Here is an 11,205-nt window from a genome sequence, read left to right as displayed (position 1 = left end):
ACTTGAATAAGATTACCTAGGCTACTGTGGCTATTCATTCACATTTCTATGCATGTGATATTTTTCATATCACGTTCAGAGGGAGTTTTGTCTTGTGTGGGTTTAGAAGCTGCTTTCCAGATACTGGGTGAATGTAGTTGATAGGAGTCACGCACAAAACACCTGTCATGAGAAAATAAACCAACCCCATCTTTTCTGGAAAATGTTTCCCTGATTTTATCTCATGATTCTCTCCAAAGCGTTAGTTAAATTGTTGACAGAGTCCACAGAAACTGTTTGAAATGCCCGCGTGGCAAGGAAATCATAGAGGCTGCTAGAAATTCTTCTCAGTGCAAGATAAAATAATTTAATTGGGTAAAACGCTAGGCTACTACATTAGCACAGAGGGATTGTTTTGCTGCCGTTCACGTGTTGTCTTGCGGAGCCAACGTAAGCACGCGCTCAGGTGACAGGACAGGAGACCACGCCCGGTGCTTGCTCATCTGAAGACGCAGTGGATAGAGGAGAAAGGCAGGTAGTTCATTGAGATACCTCAACAAGTGCCCGTCCCTCTTCTCCTTCACAACGGTAAGAGGACATTTGTTTCAGGTACCATTTCTCTAGTCGTGTTTAATACAAAAGCCTACCCGAATAATAGCCGTAACTGCCTTATAATTTTTTTTGATCAATCATAATTGCACTCTAGTATTTTGCAGTGATTCAATAGAAAGGTGTTAAAAAGTAGTACAATTGTATCAATTTGATACTGCAATTTATTCCTTTTATGTTTGCCTTTAATTCGAATTAAACGAATCCTTTTTGGCTTTGTTAATGTGCAAGTGAACTAGTTAAAATGTAATTTTGTCAAATACAATATGTGTATGTCTTAAAAACAAATGAGGTATGAGATTTAATTACTTACGTGATCAATTTACAGAAGAGAAGAAAAAAAAACAATTACACCCAGGGTAGTTTTTATTGCATGTGGATTTAGTAACCTAATTATTTCAGAAAATCCTGTATTTCTTAACACGGAATTCTATCATAGAGGAATTAATTTGAAGAACATATTAGGACGGACGATAAGGATTTATGCGACTATATCACACAACATGGATTTATTGAAAGACTTATCAATTTCTAGTGTACAGTAGTTTGAAACAGGAGAACACTTGGCTTACGTTCAGAAAAACTACTTCCACCAATGAATTTAACATTAAATGGCATATATTGTAGATTTGATATATCAGAGACTGATAAGTGACTAAGAAGTAACAATGCATATTGGTCAGGGTTAATTACTGTTTGGTGTTTGGTCACATAGCATAGTTTACTAGCATGTCCTCCATTTTCAGAATGATAAATTGACCCAGTTTGATAGTGTCAGAGACTGGTAATCTGTTTCCAAAATTGTCTCAAGGAAGGGGATGATGGACCAGAATGGAAAAAGTAACAAGATCCCTAATCCTGCATGCCTTTGGGCCTTTTGTAACTGATAGGTACAAACAAGCTTAGAACAACTAGTACTGACCCCCTTATTGGACATGGAACCTTTTATATAAGATCGATTTGAGGACATTACCTTAAAAGTATTTGGTATATTTCTCGTGTTCCTCCTAATAAATGAATAAAATGTTTCTAAACGAGACACAAGCTGTGACTTTAAAGTAAATTTACTTTGACCTACCAATGTGTCTCTATATTTCAACAAGCAAAGTGTTTAGTCTTAATGAAAGAGAGTAAAAAAGTAAAATAAGTGTGTGTGTTATCTTCAGGATTTCAAAGCCATCATGGGGCGTAAAGAAATCACGTGCAGTTGGAAGAAAAGTGCAAACAACATCAAAGATGTGTTTGACTTCAAAGGAACCCTAGGATCGTAAGTCTTCCTTTTAATACTTCTGCAATTGTGATTCGTACCTACTTTCTGTAACAGCCTGAATTAATTTCCTTGACAGATACCACCCACTCAATTAAGGCTAAAGGCAGAACCTGATATTGGATAACACATTTGTATCATAATATAGAAAAATTTTGACCACAAATGTAAAGCCATAACATTCATGGGTGGCAGACATTTTATTTGAGCCTGACTAGCAATTTCTAGTGACTAGCGGCTCTTCTTAATTTAGGGTAAAGTACCATTACTGGATTAAGTGGATTATGGAGAGACCTACTTTAACTGTTCCATGCAATTGAGACCAGTTTGGCAACGCTGCGGAGATAATCCCTGATCACAGCCCAAAGTTTGTTCTTTAATGAGCTAAGACACACAGGAACCTTCTTCATCACCAGAAATTATCTCAAATGTATTTGAGGTCTCCATACACTTACAGAAAGTTCATACCTGACTTGAGTTTGGAAAGAATGTATTGAGTTGAAACAACACAAAAGACAGAGGTTATTTCATAGGCTTATATTGGTGAAGTGGATTCTGTGGTCTTGTTGAATTAGTTCACGTACACACTCTAGTTGTAACTACCTTCTGCTGGACATGCAACATTTTGTTTAAGAACACTTATGTGGAGAACACAACCCTAAAATAATTTGGTATACCTGTACTTATTTTTTGAACCTGCCAATATATATAAAATATGCCTCTATATGAGATCCACACAAACACACATACATAAACACTTCTACATACAGTTTTCAGAGACCTACCTTTTATGACCCCTCCTCACAAACACACACACAGACACATTCTTGCCGGGCCTCTAATCCCTTAATTGAAGAGGATGTACCCTCGCTGCTGTGAATGACGTCAGTGCTAAGCAGCCTGGCCTACACACACACACGGTTGTGCCATGCCCATCTAACCAGCAGCGCAGTGAGAGATGTAAGCAGCTTGGGGTGAGGGGATCGGGATCTATGGGGATGGATGCTCAGACAAGACTAAGGCCGCGGGCCAGCAAGCAGTTTAATCTTTTTTAAATGTATATCTGTTTGATCATCACATCAGTAGAACAGATGACCACATTTTCAGCTTCACAGGAGAGTTCCATTCCAAGATTAAGGGATATCAGCACCTCTATACAATGCTTCTTCCTGGACCTCATAGTCTGTCTGGGGCACTTGAAGTGTGTGGGGGCTGGAGGGTTCTGGAAGCTGATCAAACTTCATTTAGCATGTGGTACCAGCTTGACTGGAACTTGAAATGACTATTTCACAGAAGTCTGGCTCTGTTTGTGTTGAGCTGTTCATTGTGCATTGCGAGGTAAAACTTTATTTTTGAGTTTTTGTTACTGTTCCACAACATTATTTGTTAAGTAAAACATAAAAACTTAACTTAAATCATAAGTATATTAAGCACATTCTGAAGTTATAAGTATATGCTGAATTTGTTGTATTGCCTATTACACATTACTGACTTGTTCAGTGTTCTTAGTAACTTGTTTTTAGTAACTGCAATTGCACTGTAACAAGGATGCTTAACGTAAAGTTGAACTCATTGGAATTATGAGGAATTGTAAAGCAGCTGTCTAAATTTGTATTATCCAAGCATTAAATATTTTTTTTTCAGCCAAGTTAACTCAGGAGTTGCTCAGGAGGAGAGGTTGGGAAGAGGAGCATTATATGCATTATAGAGCATATGTATATTCTGCTCCCTCTTTATCAGCCATTTCCTACACAACATCATTAATTTTCAAAATCACAATTTGAATAGGTCTATAAGGCAATCAATCAGTCAACGAAGCAGATACCGCTATATGACATACTTGATATACACTACTTTGTAAGTGAATGACCATAAATACTATTATTAGCCTACCATATAAGCATGAAGTAGGCAAGTTATGTCAAAACACTTATTAAGATAAGGCAATTGATCAACTTTTAGTTTTACGTCAACAGACGTTTTACAATAAATATATATTGTAAATGCATTTCTAAATATAGCAATTTTGGGGCTGTTAAGCTTCTCTATAGATCTTTTCTTCATATATAAAAATATATACATCTCTACGTTGGCAAACTTCAATCAGCCTCACAAATCTAGGTTGTAATCTCTGTATATTTACTCACATCTTTTCACACAACCCCACATGTTGTAGTGTAGGACACCTGATTGGTTATAGGCACCAGATACTTACACAGTTATTCCAACCACATGGTGGAGCAGGTCTCACCGATTTCTGGATTAATTGCGGGAACAAGATACCAAATTATTTTAAATTGGTGAGCATTAGACAATAGTGTTAGATAGACAGTAGCGGCCTGGCCATTGGGAGCACCGGGAGATTTCCCGATGGGCCGAAGCACTTACTGGGCCGGAGGGCCGCTTGCCTTATTACTTTTTTGAACCTTTTTTTTTTTACTTACCTTCGCCGCCCTAGGCAGGATGTTTCAACAGCACCCCCCCCCCCCCCTCCCCCGGGGCTTAGTTCGCCTATAGCAAACGCCGGCCCTGTATGAACGTGTTCTAACGCATTTAAAATGTTAACACAATAGTAAATATTTGACCATGAATCTTTGTTGTTGTTAGGGGAAGCTGAGCTTCCCTTGCAGTTTTAAAGAAATCGCCACTGATACTCCAGTACCTTAGCTGGTACCCCAGAGCCTTTGCATTTCCGGTTACACCCTGGGTCTTAATCCAGTCCAATTTTGAACAAAATCACCAGTATACTTTGGGTTTCACTCAGCAAATTTAAGAATATCTATATACTGTATATAAATGTTATGAGGGGCCAAACAGAAAATAAATATGTCAGTCAGTAGAAATATAAGTCTCAATACATACATTGAATTCCTGAATATAATAAATTCATCTGAAAAATATATAGAATTCAGCTATATAATATAAATGCAGCTAGTAAAGTATTAAACCAATGGGGTTTCACAGAGTTTCTTGCTGCAGCATGGGACTTAAGCAGAGAAAGACTGCGTAATGGCTCAATGCCAAGTTCCAATGCACACCAAACTATGGAGGAAGTAGTCTGCATGCTATTTCGCTGAGTCTTTTAATCAGGCTGTTGAGAAACCTTTAAGAGTTATCATAAAAGCAAAAAGGATATGATACGGTACTCAATATGTATTGAGGTTGTTTTTAATATATAGATTATATTCAAAACCTTTGGATTGAATATATTTACATTTGTTTGGTCATTGCCAAAGTATGAAAGAAAATCGCTGTGCGCCTAATGTACCGAAATGCTGTAACAGTGGAAATTAAAATGGTTTTTGAGCCAACAGATGATGTGACTGATTCAAGGCCTCAACATGATATTCAAAGATATTTGTCTGCTAAATGACTAAATCTAATATTCCTTGAGACAAAACATCTAGATTTGTATATTCAGGTTTATATTTTCTATGTTCAGGAATTGTATTTACATATAAATTCAGCTATATAATTTTTATATATATCCTGTTTGATCCCTCATATATACAGTACATATACACACAATAAAGTTCCAGGTGACAATAGTCAGGTCATTACCCATGTTGTTGTCTTTTGCGGGTTACATGTAGTTTATAATAGGCTTGAGACCTAATCCTTATGGCACTGTAGCTATTCCCAGGCTCATGTGTTAAGACAAAGCAGGCTCAGAGAACACACACTCACATGAAGGCACACGAGTCCTTCCACTCAACATGTCATAAATATATGCATACACTGCCAACCCTTCTGCTTTCTCATTCAATGCGTTCACGTTTTTTGTTTTGTTTTATAGTGTCTGTATCAAGTTCAAGTCTTTTATTTGTCAGGTACACAGAACAACACAAGGTCAGACTGGGCACTGAAATTCTTTGTCAAGACAACGCAAGCACCTGGCTTAATATATAAGTACACAGAACATAATTTACATCTATACTAACCCTAATACTAAAACTCCCTAAATATACAGATAACAATAAATAATACACTATACTAACCCAAAATGCACATAATACCTATTACAACCCTATAACCTATTCTAACATTGAGCTTAATATGAGTTACTGTTTTCAACAAATAATCTCATATACAGCCTGTATTTAATTATGATATATTTACAGAAATATGAATCAGGTTTAATCATGTTAATATGCTCAACGTCTCATAAAAATGTTGTACTCTCTGTCTCTCTCCCATTCCCCTCTCTTTACTCTCACCCTCTATCTCTACATTTGGACTTCTCTCACCCTCTATGTGTGTGTGTGTGTTTGTGTGTGTGTGTGTTTGTGTGTGTGTTTGTTTGTGTTCAGGGGGGCCTTTTCCGAGGTCTACATGGTAAGAGAGAAGACGACAGGGAACCTTTATGCTCTGAAATGTCTGAAGAAAAAACACCTTGCCCACAGTAACCTGGAGAACGAGATCTCTGTACTAAGGAGGTGAGACTTGCACTCACCAACACACAGAATCACACCATTCACACATCCTCATTCACACAGTCATAAACCTAGTAATTCGTGTCAGTTGTCTATCATACAAGTTACTGTAACTAATGTTGACAAATGTTTCATCAATCTCAGGATAAAGCATGAAAATGTCGTGGGACTGGAGGACTTTTATGAGACCCGGACTCACTACTACCTTGTCATGCAGCTGTGAGTTGGCATGTTCATCATTGGAACAATAACACCGTCTAGGAATTCTAAGAACTCTAGAAAGATTGCCAAGAATGTGTTCGCATTTATTTAGTTTTTTTTTTACAATAATGTTTTTTGAGGATAGGGATGAAGAATGCAGTGATGTTTACTGTTGTGATGATGCCAGTGACCGTGGGCGTGTGCTTGGGTGGGTGTCTGTCTCCAGGGTGTCAGGGGGAGAACTGTTTGACCGCATCCTAGATCGGGGGGTGTACACAGAGAAGGACGCCAGCCAAGTGATCATTCAAGTATTGAAGGCAGTCAGTTACCTCCATGAGAACAGCATCGTACACAGGGACCTCAAGGTACAACACACGTGAAGAATGCGCAAAGCAAGAAATGCATGTAGACACACAGACATACACCCCTACACAAAACATATTACATACATTTACAAACATTTTATACAGTTTTTTAAAAAAGGGTCAGAAAATCACCCCCGATCTACTTTCTCTGCATCTCTCTTTTTCTCTCTCTGAGTAGCCAGAGAACCTGCTGTACTACAACCAGGATGAGAACGCAAAGATCATGATCAGTGACTTTGGCCTTTCTAAGATGGCCGACCACGGAATCATGTCCACAGCCTGTGGAACGCCAGGATATGTTGGTCAGTTGCATTGCAAAAGTTAAGGTAATCAAATTAAGGCAGATGGATCACTCAATCCTTACATCTACTCTTTTTCCACAGCTCCTGAAGTTTTAGCCCAGAAACCTTACAGCAAAGCTGTGGACTGCTGGTCCATCGGAGTTATCACATACATCCTGTGAGTATGAATAACTGAAACAACAATACCAAACAGTATGTGGAAAGATGTGATAGATTGAAGTCATGAAGTGTGTGGTATATCATACCCGCTCAATGGTTTATAGATTTTACACTACAGATACATCAGAGGAAAACTTCAGAAGTCAGTGTTAAACAGCACGTTATTAGCTAGCTGGTTAGCCCTGCCATTTTTGCATATGAACTGCTGCCTATTCCATAGCATGAAACAACAAACAGTGACAGTAATAATGAAATAGAACTACGAAGAGGTTGTACCTGTGAAATAGCATGAACGTGAACCTAAAATACTAGGAAATTAGGCAATACATGGCTGTATTCTAGCTATGGCTGTCTCCCTGACAGATTGTGCGGCTACCCTCCTTTTTTCGAGGACAATGAGACGCGTCTCTTCTCCAAGATCATGAGAGCAGACTACGCCTTCCACGCCCCCTTCTGGGATGACATCTCAGAGTCCGGTGAGTCACAAGGCCATCGAACACCATGAAGAGTTAGTTCATTGGTAGTCAGGAAAACCCGTAGAAAACCATTGAAGAAGTCCTAGAAACATTTCAGACGAATTTACTCATGTCTCATGGTTCCCAAATGACATCATTTTAAGATTGAGACTAGTGGTTGACCTAGACTTAAATAAACATCTTTAGTGAGGTCATGAGCTTTGATTAAGGGAGCCAGAATACTAAGTAATCCTATTTTCGTCCCACCCTTTCAGAACAAACATTCAGATATGAATAGTTACTTTGTTCAAATGTAATACATTGCATTGTTTGGCAGGTTGATTTATTGATAATAATATAATCACTTAAATACAAAATACAAATTAAATAAGACGGATAACAAATAGAAGACAGTGTATTTTCACTTAGAGGTTCATATCAGTATTCTCAGAGCTACAGTATAGAACCATTTTATGAATCTTGGTAACATCTTTACATTGCACCATAACCAGCACCCTGTCATTTCATTGCTTCTGCCTTTTGTTATCCTCATAGCAAAAGACTTCATAAGGAACATGATGGAGAAGAACCCTACTAAGCGCTACACCACAGAACAGGCTCTCAGACACCCCTGGTGAGTCTGACCCCTTAGACACACATCACATTCATGTCAGAAGTGATGTTCCCATAGCCTGAGCGCAATAATCAAACACTTGCCATCAGTGAGATAGCTTAATTAAGCCTTCTTGTCTGTCAAGGAAGTAGAAAATAAATTGATAGTCGCAGGTTGTGCAAGGGTAAGAATAACAGAGTTATTTCCGATAGGATTATTGGGGAGACGGCGAGTGGCCAGGACATCTACAGCTCAGTCAGTGAGCAGATCCAGAGGAACTTTGTCAAGTCCAAATGGAGGGTAAGAAACATTGTGCCTTCCCTCAAATGAACCAAATTGGATCCGAATGCTTAATCCTAGAGTTGAAGGCACTCAAACCAGCTTTGTCTAACTGGATCACGTAACAGTCAATGCCTCATTTGTGTTATGGTGTCCTGTAATGTTGCACTTTATGTGTGTGTATGTCACAGCAAGCCTTCAACGCCACAACAGCAGTCAACCATATGATGAAACTGCAGCTCTCTCATGCCGCTCCCTCAGCAGCTCCCCCTACTGTACCCAACATTGCTGTAGTCGACGCCTTCCAGAATCCCTTGTGTGGTCTCAACAACCTAACAGACAACACCCTGGACAGCAATGGAAACCTTCCCATACCGGCAGACCACTCAACTCAAACTACCGATCCCGAGCAGTGTAGGGGCCCGCCCCTGAGAGCCAGTCACAGCGAGCCCATGCACTGCCCCTCTGTCACAGAGAATGGAAGGGGTGCCCACGCCTACCACTCAGAGAGTGGATTTGCAGCAGTTAGCAGGTGAGCATCCCAACTAGATGAAACCACATTTCGTATAATGCCCAGTGAGGTTGCACCTTTATACTACAGTGTGCTCAAACAGCTATTGGAGATTCTGGAGCTCAATACCGGGTTAGGAAGGGGAAGAGGCAAAAGCTTTTATTTTAGATCAGGTTTTATATATAACCAAAAAAAGCACCTAACGCCAAACTTTATCCAAGTAATCCAATTTATCAATGCAGGAGCATTCCACTTGACTTTCATGATTGAGAAAATACATCTAATTCATTTTTGATATCGACTTATTATCATGAAAGAACATAAAGATGCAGCAACTCATTTCCAGTGATGATAATTTCTTTATTGTCTGTGCAGTTTGTCTCTTTGTCAAGCGAGTTTGTATTCTTGGTTTGCAGCTGTGAGGCCATAGACAGAGGGACCAATAGAAAAGGCCAGAACCTACAGACCGGGGTGTGTTCCATCATGTGATTGGATAAAGAACGCTTTAAGGTATAATCTCTAAACATAATATCGTTTGACCCAATGTATATTTACATTTTGTTCACTTAGCAGACACCTTTATCTAAAACAAAATACAAATGGTGCATACAGAAAGTATTTCAGGGGTTAGAGTCAAGGAACAGTCTGTATTTTACCAAGCACAGTGCAAAAATAACAACATTTCAACTACTAGGCACAGTGTAAAAATACCTAAATCGCCACTACAGTGCAACAACAACATTGCAAGTACAATATTACAGTGCAACAGAAACAGCATCATATCATAAGGGCAACATTGACAATTGTGTGGGTGCAGTCTGTTGTGAGACAGTGCTACAACAGGTTTACAAATATAGTGACACAAAATGTACAGAGTTATTAATCAATGAAATTGGTTTAAATCTCACTGCTTATTATTTCTTCTCTTTTTTCCTTTCCTCTCTCCCAGTTATTCTTGGTGAGCTGTTCAGCTTTAGCAGTCTGAAGACTTCCTGTAGAATTGTGAAGGTGCTGCTACACCCTGCTGTTTGAATCATGCAGTGCTTCACTGGGACTTGAAGACCAAAAATTGGTCAGATTCTTAACCCTGAGGAAAACAGGAATGTCATTGCAGTAAACCTACCCACCCTCACACTTTGAATGATCTGAGGCAGGCCGCTGAAGAGGCATCAGCAGAGTAAAATACTGCATTATAATGCTCCTAATATTATCGTATATTTTACATATACATGTATACAACATATGACAATATACAAATGATTTACTGGGAATATAATTGCAGGAATTTATGTCAGCTGGGGTGGCAGGAAATGCGCTGTTAAATTCCATGTGACCAATAGACTGTGTTGGAATCAGTAAAAGTGTTTTGGGGAAATGGGATTTCAAGTTGTCGTCTATCAAGGTGACATATCAGAGTGTATTTTTGTATCTTCTGTATAACTTTTTGTGTCTTATATTTTCTGTCATCCTACAATATTAGCATTTCGACTCCTCTGAAACTTGCCGATTGTTTCTTCGTTCTTTGCTGTTATTATGTACCACACCATAGGCCAAGATTTCTTTGTGACCAAAAATACCATTACAAAGAAATATCAATTTAGCCATGTGACACTACACAAAATGACAACCATAGCAGTATAATTCTAATTTAATGGCTGTAACCTTTTTTGTTTATTTTGTTTGATTGCTGCAGGAAGTTGCTGAGAAATTTGTGTTGGCTGTTGAATTGTTTAATTGACCTTTCATGGGTCTCATGCAACAACTCATACTGTGTGAAGCCATTGGACGTAAGATGTTTTTTGTCTGGCTTTTAAGACCACTATCAGTAGAGTTTAATATGTGCCACTTTTATGCCATACACGCTATAAAGTTATACTAGTATCATCATCAATAGACTTCGAAATACTGTATGTAAAATGTATGAACTTGTATTGAAATTGTTTGCTTCTTGTCTTTTCTCAATATAAATTTGAATCACAATATGCTTTGCATACGCTCACACTCCCCCAACCCTAACCCCCATTATGTGACT

The 11,205-nt window shown here is 38.7% G+C and overlaps 1 protein-coding gene across 2 annotated transcripts; it reads left to right on the top strand.

The window, feature by feature from the left end:
• The first annotated feature begins 499 nt into the window (after positions 1 to 499).
• camk1ga (calcium/calmodulin-dependent protein kinase IGa) lies at positions 500 to 11,156 on the top strand. 2 transcript variants are annotated; one of them, XM_047025833.1, is made up of 13 exons: positions 500 to 567; positions 1,755 to 1,855; positions 6,166 to 6,291; positions 6,433 to 6,507; positions 6,716 to 6,854; positions 7,033 to 7,156; positions 7,238 to 7,313; positions 7,679 to 7,791; positions 8,326 to 8,404; positions 8,596 to 8,683; positions 8,854 to 9,194; positions 9,590 to 9,683; positions 10,123 to 11,156. In XM_047025833.1, exons 2-12 carry the CDS (start codon positions 1,770 to 1,772, stop codon positions 9,660 to 9,662), a joined length of 1,320 nt encoding a protein of 439 aa, XP_046881789.1. In that variant the 5' UTR covers positions 500 to 567; positions 1,755 to 1,769; the 3' UTR covers positions 9,663 to 9,683; positions 10,123 to 11,156. The 2 variants fall into 2 exon arrangements, with proteins under 2 accessions (XP_046881789.1, XP_046881790.1); XM_047025834.1 differs by lacking the exon at positions 500 to 567 and having other exon boundaries at positions 1,699 to 1,855.
• Positions 11,157 to 11,205: the final 49 nt, after the last annotated feature.

The sequence above is a fragment of the Hypomesus transpacificus genome, chromosome 9, assembly GCF_021917145.1.
Source record: "Hypomesus transpacificus isolate Combined female chromosome 9, fHypTra1, whole genome shotgun sequence".
NCBI lineage: Eukaryota > Metazoa > Chordata > Actinopteri > Osmeriformes > Osmeridae > Hypomesus > Hypomesus transpacificus.
This window is presented reverse-complemented; position numbering and strand designations above follow the sequence as displayed.